At 39.0% G+C, this 16,229-nt stretch overlaps 1 protein-coding gene across 4 annotated transcripts in view; it reads left to right on the forward strand.

Annotated features, from left to right (window-relative positions):
• The window catches only part of MAPRE2 (microtubule associated protein RP/EB family member 2), a 142,415-nt gene that overhangs the window by 62,104 nt on the left and 64,082 nt on the right, over nucleotides 1-16,229 (forward strand). For 3 of the 4 annotated variants that reach the window (XM_036244463.1, XM_036244462.1, XM_036244461.1), the window contains one exon: nucleotides 14,919-15,046. In XM_036244463.1, the coding sequence (XP_036100356.1) occupies nucleotides 14,926-15,046 (121 nt within the window). In that variant the 5' untranslated portion in view covers nucleotides 14,919-14,925. Of the gene's footprint in view, nucleotides 1-5,848; nucleotides 5,894-8,304; nucleotides 8,371-14,918; nucleotides 15,047-16,229 lie in introns of those variants that run through there. The other variant, XM_036244464.1, reaches the window with a different exon arrangement.

The following is a 16,229-nucleotide window of genomic DNA, read 5'->3' on the forward strand; positions in this document are numbered from 1 at the left end:
GGAGAAGAGCCCTGCAATTATATTGATAGCCTCGTCTTTGTATTGAGTGCCCCCTTAACACTTTATCAGATTTTCTTTTCACTATTAAATTTTGAGGGAAATGTGTGTAGAATGCTTTCTTTTTAAAGGCAGCAAGGCCCGTGTTCATATTTTCTAAATCTTGCCCTCGATAATTAAAGCATTAGATGCCCTCCTTTTTTTTTAATTCAGAGACAAACATCCCTCAGCTCTCCCTTGCTCCATCCTCTTTCTATCTGATTTGGCAGTTTTGTTGTTGCAAGTTTGACTCCTGACTTCTCTAAATCCCTAAGGAGAAAATGCCTTAAGTAAAATTTGGAAACTGGGAAGCAAAAGCCCAATGAGGGAGGTCTTGGATTTACCTAAAAGGATCTACTAAGGGACCATGTGATTTTGAGAGGGTGGGAGTGCTTGGCTTCCAGAATGTTTTTAGCTAAAAGCCAGATTTCTTAGCCTCATATGTTTCAAAATGCAAAGAGATTATAAAATATAAGATCAGTTATGATTTCACAAATGCCTTAGGCCTACAAGTAGATTTTGTGAGTGTAATTTATTTCCTCTATCATTTATTTTAATGCAAACCTTCAGGCCACATTTCAGATGATGGCAGTAATCTCTTGCTATCTCTGTTATGGAGGATTATTTTCTGCATTCTGGTTGGGACTGAGCAGGTCACAGCCACTCAAGTATCAGTTGAGAGTGTTGTTTTTGCTTTAATTGAGGTTGCTCCATGAAAGGAAGCCAAATACTATTAGACAGGACATCCTGTGATTCCCTTAGTTTACGATGGCCAAGGACATGACTCTAAAAAAAAAAAGAAAGATGATTGCTTGCTTCCTTTCGTGTTAACAAGAGGGACCAAAACCCATGCTGTCCATTTGGCTGTAAGGACTCTAACTAGCAAACAACTAAACCTTCACCCCACCCAAATCACCTGAAGAAATATAGGACATGGAAAAATATCCATGTCTTTTTATGTGAGCCAACAATGATTTGGTCATTGTTAGCATTTAAGTGACCACTGGTTCTGTTGCTTTGAAATAATAATTAACTGAAAAAGAAGAGAAATGATCAAACTAGTAGTTCTTGGAAGCAAACATGTTAACATAAAATTCTGTAATCAGGTATATTGTGGCATACCTACACAATGAAATGTAGTGCAAATATTACACGTAAGGAAGATAGGAAAGATAGTCAATATATGTTAAGAGAAACAAGCTAAGTACAGAAGTGTATATGTATTGTATTGGTTTCCTAGGACTGCCATAACAAATGACCACAAACTAGGTGGCTTGAAATTTATTCTTGCACTTGTGGAGGCTAGAAGTCTGAAATGAAGTTGTTGATAGGGCTGTGCTCCATCCGAAGGCTGTGGTGGGGGATGGGGGTGTCATTCTTAACTTCTTTCTACTTCTGTTGGTCCTATTCATTCCTTGGCTTGTGGCTACATACTCCAATCTTTGCCTCTGTTATCTTATGGCCTTCTTCCTATACCTGTATCTCTCTGTGTCTCCACTGGCCTTTTTATAAGGACACAAGTCATTGGATTTAGGGCCCTAATCCAGTATGACCCCATTTTAACTGATTACATGTCCAAAGACCCTAGTTCCTAATAAAAGTACATTCTTAGGTTTCAGGTAGACATGAATTCTGGGTAGACACTATTGAACACTGTATGTGTATAAACCCATTTTTATATATAATTATGTATATATAAAATTTATACACCCATACCCTCCCCCCACATACATATATAAAAAAGGTCTTTGATTTTATTTTTATCTTTATTTTCTGTAGTGGAAATGTGCTGTTTTTTTATATAAAATGTTTTGAAAAATAAGTAGCACTTTTACATTTTCCTTTAAAAAACAATACTTTTTTCAGCCTGGCCCGTGTGGTGGAGTAGATTGAGTGTCATCCAAGGATGGAGACATCCCTGTTCAGTTCCGGTCAGGGCACATGCCCAGGTGGGAAGCTTGATCCCCAGTAGGGGCGGGTGTGCAGGAGACAGCTGATCAATGTTTCTTACATCAATGTTTCTATCTCTCTCTCCCTTCCTCTCTCTCTAAAAATTAATAAAAACATCTTTTTTTAAAAAAACAGTAATTTTTTAGTAGCATCCTACCTCAGGTTTGTTTTCTTTGCCTCATCAAGGTATTATGAGATATTTTATCCTTAATTTAAAATAAGAATCCATAGTAGCATAGATACACACACATAAAAAATGAGTTGCTTTTAATGGTTTTGTTTATTATGCTTATTATTATGTTAATTATAACAATAGCTAAATTTGAACCAGTGTGATATCAAGTCTGGCTTAAGTCCAGGGAGCCAAAAAAAGAAAGTTCTCAATAGCTTAATGAAAATCCAATTTTTAAAACTTTTAAAGTCTCTCTGTCAAATTAATTCTAGAACCTAGAAACTAGGTGCTGGGGTAGGATGGTGAAGCATTACCAAATTTTATCGAATTGGCTCAAATACTCAGTAACTGTTTAACACACTTATCTACTCTAGAGCTAACTTCATCCACTCACCCTACTGAAGACTTTTTTTTGTCTGTAACATCACTAGTTACCTAGTCAAATAGTTTATAATGTCTTCTCATAAGTAATTTTCTTTCCCTTAATTTTCTGTGAATGCTCTTTGGTCAATTGTTATTTTTCTGTCTTTAAGTATCCCAAGTTTACCAAAACATTCTATATTCAGTAAAGACCACAGTCCCCCCACTGTGTTAAACTACAAGAATATATTACATTGCTCTTTGCTCCTGTAAGTCCTCATAACATAGAACTGCGGAATCAAAGGAGGGGCTTCACTTGAAGAAACTTCTTTGCTTCCACTCATTCCCAACCCAAGGGTCTTACCATGTATCTACCTGTTATTTGTGTACCTGATTCAGTTTACCCATGGCTCAATTCTCATCCACTTTTTACTTGAAAGCTCAATTGTTGCACTTCCCTTTGAGAATGACAGTGATATTATACTGATGCTAGAAATGTTTTAACTTTTGACCTATCACAAGGCAATAGATGAGAGAGCAGAGAGGTACCACAAGTGTGTGTGCACGTGCGCAAAAATTAATTTTTGTCGAGTACTTGTGATACAAAAGTCTACCAGTCTTGTCTTTCTTTTTCATTTGGTAAATAAATGGTAGGTGAGCCTATTGGTTTAAAAAAAAAAACTCTTCTTCTAATCCAGTGATTTTCAACCAGTGTGCCGCAAGAATTGTTAAAACATGCAATACCTGACTATTTAGTCAGGGGCACTGAGCTCTTTTCCCTTCACTTCTCAAGTAACAAAATGACAACAGCCAACACAATAATAGTCATCCAGTGTGAATGAATCAAAATTATACCTTTTTTTTTTTTGTCAGACTGGCAAAAAAATAACTTTTTAGTTGCCACAGAATTTTAATAATCAGTTTATGTGTGCCATGAGATGAAAAAGGTTGAAAATCGCTGTTCTCATCCAAAACACAAGGAAGACAGGACTGGCATCCGATTGCCCAAACAAGAGTAGCAGGAAACTAGGGAAGGGGAAAGAAGGATGAACTCCACTGGGGCAAAATGATAGGAAAGTCGTAGACGTCCACTCTCTGGCTGAAATGAGTCATTTCAGCTGGGGAAGGAAGTTTTGGGGACAGTGGCCTGGGGAACTGGTGATCAAATCATGCTCCTAGTTTGGATAGCATTTCTCCACTGCTACACCAACTTGGCGGAACATTACTAATCTTAGCTCAGCTACAGGTACAACCGTAATTCCCACTTCCTGTTCTCATAATGTGCGGCCATATTGTATGTAGTTTGCAGGATGCTCTCTGGGGTTGGTGTTCGTTTGCTGTAGAAGCTGTTCAGTACTTTGTCAACTAAAGCTAACATTTAAGAAGTTGAAAATGTTACAGTTTGAAGTTGGCCATTTTGTGTTTTGCGTCAGCGTCAGCTATGGAACGAATCAGGAGTAGATGGCACCAACCGGGCTGGGGGCGTATGGCTGTACGCTACCCATTTTGGAGTCACATTCACTGGAATAGATTTTAACACTGGCCTGCGCTTTCCTCATCCTTTTAGGCTTAATTTTATTGGTACTTTCCATTTCCACTTTAAAATGTTCTCGTGAGTTTAAAAATGAATTTTACCATAATGTAAACACAGACCTTTGGATAAGCACCAATTTCTAAGAGTGAGCTACCAGGAGATTTTTTTTTTTTTAGGAAATAGATTTTTCTAAACACACAGTTAGGATACCAATCTGAAGTCTTGTATTAGTGTTGAAAAATATTATAAGCAGTGATAAACATGATCTCTGTTCATTTTCAATAAGGTACCACAATAAGCAAATTGAGAAACTTAAATCCAAAATATGCAGCAACTGGAAATGTAAAAATGTGGTGATTCCTAGAATATTAGCATGCTTATAGGTTACAGCTGGCAGGTTTTTTGAGCCAAAAATTATTCCCAGCAATAAACTGAGTAACTAGTCACCCAAATGTTTACATTTTAGGCTCTTCTTCAGGGAAACTTAATGTTGTTGTTGTTTTTTAAATTCGTTAAAGTGAAAGTATAAAATGAGGCCTTGGTAAAAATAAAGGAAAATGGTTTTATTGAAGACCACAATTGTGTGTGTCCTCATTTTGAGTTCTTCTTTCTTCCTGCTTACCTTCATGGTGTAATACGGACTGCGAGCAGAAAGGGACTTTGTTGAGAGCAAGAACCCTAGAATCAGCCCTAGGTCCAAATGCCAGCTCTTCTACTTAACAGTTGTGACTGGGCAAGGGTCTCTGTATCTTTTCCTGCATAAAGGCATTTTCTGCATAAAAGCAGTAAGCATCATAGAGCATTGTTTTGAAGACTAAATGAGAAAATGCATGTTAACTTCTAATACCCATAAGGAAAAGGAGATGCCAAGATGCCCAAGTTGACCCAGCTAGGTTGGTGGTAGCTCTGGAACTTGAAGCCAGTGCCCCTGGATCCTAGTGCTGTCATGAAGCTGAAATACAGCTGGTGAGTTTGCATACCACTGTTGGAGACATGAAGAATGGCATATTTCTCTATTGTTGTTTTTTTAAGATATAAGAGACAAAGTCCTTAATCCACTCAACCCTAATTTATCTCCTAACCTTCTCACATAGCACTAGGGACATATATTGGCAATTGCTTATATGGTATGATTTCAGGAACCCTGTGTGTTTCCCCTCCCCACAAAACTCTTCCACGCGTGCATTCATTCAACACTTATTTATGTGCCCACTAATATGCCAGGCACTGTTCGAGAAACAGAAGATACAGCAGTAAACAAAATATGTCCTATTAAATACCTACCTTCATAGAGCTTATGTTATGGGGGCTGGAAGTAGTAGACAGGCAATAAACAAACAAGGTAATTACAGATTGTGTTAGTATCACCAACATCGTGATGTGAGGAGCTAGAGGAGACCACTTCTGAGGGTGGGCAGGGAGCGTTTGCTGAGGAGTTGATATATGAGCCCAACCTGAAGCATGAGATGCAGTCAGTGCTGCCAAGTGCTGGTAACAAAGTCTTCCTTTGCATAAGGCCTTGAGCCCCGATTACCCCTAAGGATTAACCTTGAAACTGTCATCCTTCATTTGTGTTTTTGATGAGAAGGTTAAAAAAGGTAGACAACTGAAGATGCTAAGTACCTGAGGAGGAACCAGCACTACCAAGAGCACAAAATAGCCCAGAACCAGGAGGGGAGCCCTCTCAACAAAATTTGCTCACCAGACAACTCGGCCTAGTGGTGGCATATTCATTCAGTTGCCACACTTCTGCTATATTTTATGCCCCCAGATTTATGCCTGGTGGACTGACCGCTGAGTGAGCACGCATCATGGTGGCAGCAGCACTCATGCCCTGAAAGGTTGACCCGGGATTGGGGGGGGGGGGGGAGGGCTTGTGGCCTGACTAGAAGTGACATGGGGTCATGGGAGAGAGCTAAAGTCAGGGTGAGAGGGAAGAGGGCCAACTAGGGCTGGGAAAGTAAACAGAAGGCATATGGTCAAGAAGGAGTAGATGTACTGGGAGCCAAGTTGGGGCGGGGGGGGGGGGCACTGAGCAAAATTGGTGCCCAAGGAGACCAGCCAAGCCTTGTGGCATGGGAATGAGTTCTAGGTCATTGAAATTATTTTCAGAGCATGGATACCAAACCACCCACTGTTTGAAACAGATGGTCATTTAGGCAAATGTAATCAGTTATAATCTGCCACATTTCTGACCATATGAAGAAACGTGTGCCCATTTTGTGTGTTTGTGTGTTTATGGCCTTAGCCTTTTACTTTTGTTACATGCAGCTGAGTTTCATTCATATCAATGAACATTATGAATGCCACAAAGAACTTTTTTTAGAATTCCAAAATTTCTTCATTCCTTGGATAAAAGCCAAGTTTCCAAGTCATTTCAGTATTGACTTGTTAATACTGAGTTTTAAAAAAAACCATAACCTATATATGCTGTTTTAAAAGTTGCATTTATGTTGCATTTACTTACAATATTGTGGGTGGTGAAGTTAAAGTCACTTCAATAGTCTCTGATAAGTTAGCACAGATAATGTCAAAGCTATTAAAATGGAGGTAGATTTTTCAAGGCTAGTTATGGAATCTCTTGCAGGCAGTTGGAAAGATCTGTGTTTTAATCATATTCCATTTTTAAAAAATATAACAGGGAATACTTCATGATATGGCAAGGAAGAGCTTCATCTCTCCGTTTTAAAAAGTAACAGTTGGTGGCAAAAGAGATGGGCACCCTGAAAAAGAGTATTATTTTCTGTTCATTCTTTAGAGAGGTGACAGTTATTTGCTAGAGTTAGGACTTCAGACTTAAATGGAATTTTGTGCCATCTTAAAATCATTATCATTAAGCAGTGAAGGAGAATGTAGAGCACACTGATAGTTGTGGTGATAGGCTGCCTGGGATAAAGAGCAGGCAGCTCTGCCCTCTGATAAAACTCATATTACTCAAGTTGTATCCAGTGTTTCTCGAAGCAGTTTAATATGAAAGTTCTTTATGTGGGTTTTCTTTACTAGATCTAAATTGTGAATAGCCTCATTTTGAGTAAAAAAAAAAAAGTATTATTTCCATATATTTATATGTTTTATTAAAATATATGTGCTTTATAACTGGCATGTACTGATGTTTCTCCACGGTCCTTGTCTGAAGTCAATACTGCACGCAGACCTCTGCTCCCCTAGGAGGCCCTTCTGCTCGGTCTGACAGTTCTGGGGGAGAATCGTGCCTGGAGGAGGTAGTCTTGCTTTGTCTGTCTGATCCCGTAGCGGAGTCATAGGGCCCTGTAAAAATAAGACAGATGCACATCTGCCCAGGGTGGCTCAAGTGCATTGTTACTACCTGAAGACACCAAATGACCTCTTAAATTCCCATCCCAGCCGAAGAACCCATGCATGCATCACTTTTCCCCCAAGTTCAACAGAAGCCTTAAGACCCAGTGTTAAAGGAAACTCAATACAGTTTCTGTAATATCTCTCCAGGGAGATTCCATCTTGTCTGTGTTTGTCTTTCAAGGATACCCTCTTTACCTCCCGCTTCACTCCGTCCTGATCTCCCTCCTCAAACAAATCCTGTCTCCCTGCCCCCACATTTCAGGTCACCAATAAAGAGAAAGTGATGAATCGGGAATTATCTGGAGATAGTCTTCCCTTGGTGAAATGTTTAAATCCAGCCCTCTCACGGTATTGAAACTAGAGAATGAATTAGGCACAGCTGAAAAGCAGGGAGTTTCTGGTTCAGGGGGCACATTGACACGTCACTCCCTCCTGATGCCCATTTCATTGTTAGGGACAGCCACGGGGACTTCACATTAGCCTTTTGTTAGGAGGGAGCCAGGAAGGAGGCACTCAGGCAGAATCTGTGCTGTTACAAGGCTTTACAGAGGGAAACTCACACATTTCAGTGAATGTCTGCTGTGGGACAGTCTCCTCACACCCCACCCCCAGGTGGATGACATGTACTCTAGTGCAGAAGTGGTCTTTGAGAACAACTTTTGGGGTTTCCTTCCTTTGGCTCAGTGTTTGATCTGTGGGTATAAATATTTTTCTCCCAAATATTTGCAGGTTATTTTAGGAAGATGTCACTTGTAAGAGAGGAAAATATTATTATATCAATGATTGGCTAAATCTCTTTTTAAACTCTTCATTGTAATATTTGTGAATACTTAGAAGTGTTTGGAAAATGGCTATTTTTGTTAGAATGACAAAATTCTGACTAAAAAGCTGTGCTTATGAGTGTGTTTTAATAATACATCTCCCTGGTATATAGGAACAGGACAACCTTGAGATCCTAAAAACTTGAACCAAAGATCACCCTGTGAGATGGCTATCAAAGGTGAGGTCTTAACCTGGACCCAGTGTAAATTCAATGATTGGTAAAGAAAGGTGGCTTCTGAGAGACACTTTAAAAGGACCTCTGACACCTGTGAGCAGGATATGGCTTCCTATGAAGCACTGATATCTTTACACATTACTTAAGAAATAATTTGGGTTATAGATTATTATAACAGTTTCAGAAATCCTTCATGCCCAAGCTCAAGAATTAAGTTCTTTAGGTGAAAGAAAAATAATGTTATTTTTGTACCTTTTTATCAGTCTGTTCTTTGTTTTCATTTATGTAAAACTGGGTGAAAGGTGGATTACTTCTCCCAGTGATGGGGGAACATGTTGAAAATAGAAATTGTTACAAGAGAGAAGAAAGACAGTCATATCTCTACAGGGATGGTTATCAGTTTTCTGTGTAAGATGTGTGAACAGAGTATATTGGCATGGAGTAGGTGGAATATTCAGAATATTCTATATTGAAGGTGAAATTTCCAGTTGCATGTAGATTCCTTTAGGAAGTGACATAAGGAAGGTAACTCAAGCCAGGAAGGGCTTTTAAAGGTTCAGCCTCAAAATGGGTTTGGGGTAAATCTAAGCCAAATGGAGCTTCCTTACAGATAGTAGTCAACCACTTACAGAGGGCTGTTCTTCTGCAGATGGTCGTATCTAAACTTGGGAAGCCTGGCAAACTCAGACGTTAGCTGTGAGGGAAAAAAAAAATCAAAATCAGAATAAGTTCCACATGCCTCATTCCCAAAATTAATTTCTCAAACCCCTCTCCTTACATCCACACATCCAAAACAAGATAGGATCCGGGAACACCTGGCCTATCATGAGCCTTACCAAAAAATCACTGTTTTCCTCCAAAAGGAGTGATCAAAGTGTAAAGGGAGGAAATGAGGAAAAGTGGCTTCCTCCCCCACCTCTCTCTCTCTCTCTCTCTCTCTCTCTCTCTCTCTCTCTCTCTCTCTCACACACACACACACACACACACACACACAGCTGTGATCTCTTTGTAAGGGTTAGGGTGAGGCAGAAAAGCAAAATGAATCACATAAATAACTTCATTTAATGGCCACACATAATGCTAGCTATGACATTTTATATATTTGTCAAATTTTGAAGAGACACTTTTCCAGAATAATTCATAAACCTTGCCAAATCTGTTCTTGGACAAAATTGTAGACTATTTTGTAATGGGTTTGGAGGCCCATGACTGGTAAGGTGATAGAATTAATATTTTGGTTTCTATAATTCAGGGCTTCCCAAGCCTTTATCCAGGCTTTGCTCAGGAGGTTAACTCAGGTCTCACTTAGTCACATTAAATTCCTTGTGTTTCAGTAGGCTGACATGCAGCTTCTAATCGGCATGGCTGAGTAACTGCTGCACAGCATAAGCTTCCATACCTCCTCCTCACCACCAGCAGCAGATGTTGAGTACAGGGCAGAATCAGCATGGCCCTCCGGCTGAGGCTGTTCCTTTTCTGAAGTCACATAGGTCAGTGGTCACTATCCACAGACAAGCCTGAACAGTGACTTTGCCTACGGGAGGTATAAAGGGTTTTCGTGGGGGTTTTTTTTTGGTGGTAGTTGTTTTTCCTGTTTTGTTTTTTGTTTTTTTTCCCCTCCTGTTTGCAAAAATAGATTGTCAACTTTTCAGAAAGGCATTCAGATATTCACAAAAATAGTGTATTTGTGATTATTGTTTTATTTTCAAGTAGGAGTACTGAATGAAAATTCATTTAAAAATGAAATTTAAATGCCATATCAAATTATAGACACCCACAGACTGTAATGCTAGGAAACAGTCTCTTATCTACTCCTGTCAGTGCTACTGAACTGACCAGGTTTTAAGTCACAAATTGTAGGACAGTGTTGCAACTATCTTTTTTTTTTTTTCAAGGATGGCACAGTGAGAAATGCTTATGTCCCAGGGACCAGATGGCAGGTTCATCTAAGAATAAACTGTTGTTTCCGTATACAAGACATGCTGAAGATCCTAGCGGGAGGATATACCGTGCATGGGCTCTTTATTCTGTAATATTATTTCCTATTACTTTACCTTTCTTTTTTTTATCCTCACCCGAGGACATTTTTCCATTTTTTGCACAGATAGAGTAGGAGGGAGAGAGAGGAAGAGAGAGAGAGAGAGAGAGAGAGAGAGAGAGAGAAAGAAACATCGACGTAAAAAGGGACACATCGAGTGGCTGCCACCCGCACAACCAACCAGGGCCGGGGACAAACTGCAACCAAGGTACATGCCCTTAGCGGGAACCGAACCCGGGTCTCTCCGGACCGCAGGCCGATGCTCTAACCGCTGAGCAAAACCGGCCAGGGCTACTTTACCTTTCTTAACCATTTATTTTTCTTAAATGAATTTTTGGGAATTACTCAATAAATTTCTTAAAATTTAATATTTTGAATCATTTCATTTTTACTTTAGGTTGCATTGGGAATCCATATTTGTCAGGAAACACTATAATTCCTGTCCTGCTTCCCTCACAAGATTCTTTCAAGGATCAAAATGGGAGCAGGGAATCACTCTAATTTTGAAATGATAGAGAAAGTCCTTGTTATTCACACATTTCTGAAAAATAAGCAAGGGCAGGTACTTTTACCTTTATACTGTAAGATAGATTGACACCCAAAAATTATCATGAAATCTTGGGATTTTAGAGGACGTCCAAAGAAGAATTAAGACCATTAAATACTCTCTCATTAGCCCTGAGTGTAATAGTTGGACAAATATAAATTTTCTTCTGTGAACTGTGTAGTCACCTGGTTAACTTAGGTTTGAATGTATGGGAGAAGCATCTGTAGAAAACGTGAGAGCTGAAGGAATTGAGAAAGATTGGTGGCAGAGCAGAAAGAGAATTATTTTTCCACTTTGGATGCCACTGACTTAGTAGAGGTGAGGAGAGGGAATCTGGACCCAGAGCTCTCTCACCCAAAATCAGAAGGCATTGCCCATTTGGGTGGGGAACTAACAACGGGTGCAAGAGAAAACCACAAAGTGAAGTGAGTTTAGTATTTTGGTGAAATTTGGAAGAGGATGATAGATTATAGACTATTCTAATCAGCATGGATGGTAATGAAAAATTAACTATAAGGATCCCATTGCTATTAATTGGAAGTAGGTATGGAAATCTGTTTAATGTGTTGTCGTTTTATTTTAGAAAATATTCCTATTCACCCTTACTCTTGGTCTGTCCTCTGTCCTAGTTTTTTCACTGGTCCCTTAGCACAGAGTTTCTGGGGACTGCAGCTCTTCTGGTGAGAGAGGAGACACAGTAGCGCTGGAGTGGTGAGCCTGGTAACTCTTTTATCCAGTGAAAACCAACTGGAGATTTTGTAGGGCAAAAATCAGATGCTATTTCATTGTTCACCTGGCTGTCTTAATGAGCTCCTTGAAGGCAAATAGTGCTTTCTGTGTCTTTGTGAGCCAAGCCTATTTAGACATGGAAGTATGGTTGTCCTTAGGTGAACATTATCATCAGTAAAGACCTGAAGGAGAATGTGATTCATTGACAGAACCTGCAGCAAATGACTGCTTCCTTGTTCTCATGGATTTTTTAAAAGCTAGCATAACTCTTCTGCCTGTCCTTTTTTTGTACACATCTTTCTGTTAGGTAACCACAGAACATTTTTACTCACTTATAGATGGCTTAGCTTTCTAAAACAGAGATCAATTGTGTCTCTCCTGCATTGTGTTTAGTTTTGTTTTTAAATCATCTGGAGCAAAAATTTCATCCCAGTTTAGTGTGTTTCCATGTAGCACGCTCCTGGGCCTCACTGCCTCATCCTCCATTGGTAAATTGCCTGGTGCTGGAAAAGCTCTCAGCACCACGTGAAGAAGAACCCTCCGAAAAGTACACCAGCTGCCAAAAGTTATGCCATTACGTGAAAATTACATCAAACGTCCAATATATTTTAAATTTTGAATTATTTTATCTTTTAAGGATTTATATAACTTATATAGTTGATTAAAATGGGTATTAAAAGTCACTGGTTTTATTTAATAAATGATAGCCCTCCCCCCCAAAAAAAAGAGTGGAAGTTATTAGCCAGAAAGTAAATAGCCTTTGATAATGCTGTAGAAAAGTAGTAATTATGGTCGCATTATCTGAGATGCCAGTGCCATGAGTTTTTTCAGGTCTTCAGGGGAAGAGAATTTAGAGACGAAGGTGCTTTTAAGGATGGATGAATGGATGTTTGTTTATTTTCATATTTATTTGTAAATAAAATATTCATTTAGCATTTTAAGTAAAGAGCATACTTCCAGGATCTTCTCAAAACAACTCAAGCCATCTTGAAAAGCCCTCTGCAAGCTTATATCAATAAAGATATAAACTGCAGTGGATTGAAGCATATCCAATATGTTTAAATCCATGAGTTCATAATTACACTTCAAAAATAAAGCCCCATTTGTCACATTTGGAAAATATTAGGGAACTGCCTCTTTATTTTGAAAAGTGATAAATTAAGGGAAAGTAGCAGGCATCTTTTTTCTCTTTATAGAATTATTCCAACTAATAAATCAAAAATAAATAATAGACTATCACTTTGAAGTCTCCAAAAAATTGTTGGGTGTAGGCAAATGCCACCAATGGTAACAACTCACAAAAGGAGTCAATCAGACATGATGTGCCTCCTGCTAGAAGTTCAAACACAGCGTGAAGTAGTCTTGCCATCCCCAGCCCTCAATTAGAACTTGAATCAGATCGGGCCTTTAGACGAAATTACCAGTGTCTAAAATACAAGGGACATGATTACATTGTAAGGTATGGAAATGTTGAGTCACTATATTGTACACCTGAAACTAATATAACTAATATAATATTGTATACCAACTGGACTTAAATTTTTTTAAAGAGTTAAGAGAAAAGAATACAAGAGACAGAGGAATATGTTAAATCACAGGAATGAGATGCAGTAAGCAAAATCCAGATTGGAAAACTCTACAAGACAACCAACCCAGTTCCTTCAACAACAACAACAAAAATTGCAAGGGAAATATTAGAAATGGAGAAGAAAACTGTAAATAAGAGAAACCCAAAGTACATATCAAAGAACCACAATATATGAACCTTATTTGAATCTAAAATTTTAACAAACTGAAATAAAATTGTAAGACATTATAACACATATTGGGTGATATTAAGAAACTTTTTATTTTTAGGTGTGATAAAGTTGTTGTTTTGGTTTGGTTTGGTTTGGTTTGGTTTGGTTTGGTTTGGTTTGGTTTGGTACATGCCCCTAGTGGGAACCGAACCTGGACTCTCTGGTCCACAGTGACGCTCCAACTGCTGAGCCAAACCAGCCAGGGCTAATGTTGTTTTTTAATACCCTTGCCTTTTAGAGACATACTGAAATGTGTACAGGTAAAATGATGTGATGCTTGGCATTTACTTCAAAATAATCTGGCTTGTGGGACAGAGGACTGGGGGCAGGGAGTGTTGATGAAAGTATAAATGAAACAAGATTCACCAAGTATTGATGTGTTGGAGCCAAAAAGTAAACACAACTTATTTGTTGTTCTGTTCCTCTCTCTGTTTGCATATATCAGAAAACTTCCAAATTAAAAGTGTGTGCATGCACAAGCACACAAATGTTGATGTTTATATTATATACATGATATATGATATGATATAAAGGTTGTGGTAAAAGTAGGTTTACAGTTGTGTGTGAGAATTTATTATATATATATATTTTTTAATTAATTATTGTATTATTTTCCATACAAACTGCTGTAAACCTACTCTCGCCCTACCTTGTATGTATACCACAGAGTGGAGTTGTGGGGATGGTAGTAGGAGAAGATACCAGGAGCAGAATATATAAACCCTTATAAAGCATGTTGAGAACTTCAGGTTTTACTCTGAGGTGAGCAGCTGTTGGAGGGTTTTGAACTAAGGGGGAAAGATCTGATTTGTGCCAATAGGATCCCCCTGCCTGTTGTGATGAGAGTAGGTGGTGGGGGCAAGCGGGTGAGCTGGGAGAGCATGAAGAGACTATTGCAAAAGGCCAGGTGAGAGTTGATGGAAGTTTGGATCAGGGCGGCAGCCTCTGAAAATACTTTGAAAGCGGAGCCAGTAGGATTTGCTGGTGGACTGGATGTAGTGGTGAGGGAAAGAGAGGAGCCAAGAATGATAGTGTTTTGAGATGAGCCAATGGCTGTTAGCAAATAGTGAAAGTACCATGAAATAGCATAAAACTAAAAGATGAGGCTAATGTGCACTGTTATATACCTGAAAACTTTTGAATACCACATATAGACTTATAGTAAGACTCTATAAGGATAAATTAAGAATCTCAGAAACTGAAGAACATTTGAGTCCAGTTGAGGGAAATATAAAATGATACTGCATCAAAATATATGAAATTCAGTATCATGGCAAGTGTGTAGAGTAGAAAGAAAAAAGAAATGGGTTAGTCAGAGTAGTACTTCTACATCCCTTAGAGTTCTGCCTGGGACCTCCACTTTGAGTAGGTGTCTCTGTTTCTGAGTTAATTTTTTTCCTTATAGGCAAATAAACTTGTTTGTTTGTTTGTTTTCTAGTTGGGGAATGGCGGTCAATGTGTATTCTACCTCGATAACCCAAGAAACTATGAGCAGACATGACATCATTGCATGGGTGAATGACATAGTATCTTTAAACTACACAAAAGTGGAGCAGCTTTGTTCAGGTAAGAGATTATCTTTTAAGTATTTACCTAAATGTTTACTGTCTGTCATGTGGAATGTGATTTTATGAACCACAGATGATATATTTGGGGTAGGAAAAATACATATCAGTATCAATATATAACTAACGGGAAAATTCAAGTATAACTAAAGAACATAGGGGAAATCTTCACGAGCATCTAGGAGCATAGAGCCATCTCGATGCATAATTTGAAGAGTGTCCCATGAGCTCTAACTGGTCTTCAGCCCCTTCTCTATCACCCCGTCAGCCACCACACTTCTGTTGCTAAAATACAGATTGAGTCTTGGCAATTCTCATCCTTAAAAACCTTCAGGGCTCCACGTTGCCCTTCCCATAGGACAAAATTCAAACTCCTTTTCATGGCTGATAGGTCCTTGCTGTTCTAATTGCAACCCATCTCTTCAATTTCATTGTCCCCATCTCTCCCCCTGTGACTCAGCCCGGAAAAATACTCTCTGTTCTTAGAAGACACCTTCTCTTTTGCATCCCATAGCTTTTCCATGCTCCCTTTGCTGAGGTCTTCCCTCTCCCTTTCATTTATGGTAAAATCCCATTCACATGTTAAAATCTGACTTAGTCATCACTCCCTCTGTGAAGGGTCCCCTGAAACACTGCACCCACCCTTCCAGAATAACTCCAGAAACAATCCCTGTTGCATCTCACTCAGCTTCAAATGGCCACTTGGTCAAATTTTTATTGTACTGTTCTTGGAGTGCATTCTGAGCTCTCTCATATTTTATTTTGAATTTGCTCAAAAAACAAACCAAAAAAAACAGTCCGGCTGGTGTGGCTCAGTGGTTGAGCATTGACCTATACACTAAGAAGTCGCTGGTTCGACTCCTGGTCAGGGCACATGCCCAGGTTGTGGGCCTGATCCCCAGTGGGGGGCATGCAGGAGGAGGCCAGTGGATGTTCTTGCTCATTGATGTTTCTATCTCGCTCTCCCTCTCCCTTTCTCTCTTTCTAAAAATCAATAAAGAAAAAATGTTTTAATTTTATTTTAAAAAAATGGCTTTTAGCAATATCTTTATTAATAGCACATATCACATTGTATTATAATTAATGTATATCTTATCCACAAAGTGGGTGTGTGTACATGTGGATAAGGGAATGGGGTGGGTTATCAAGAAAAAGAGACACAGGAAGGGGGTAAGGAAAAGAGT

This window comes from Molossus molossus, unplaced genomic scaffold (genome assembly GCF_014108415.1).
Source record: "Molossus molossus isolate mMolMol1 unplaced genomic scaffold, mMolMol1.p scaffold_m16_p_6, whole genome shotgun sequence".
NCBI lineage: Eukaryota > Metazoa > Chordata > Mammalia > Chiroptera > Molossidae > Molossus > Molossus molossus.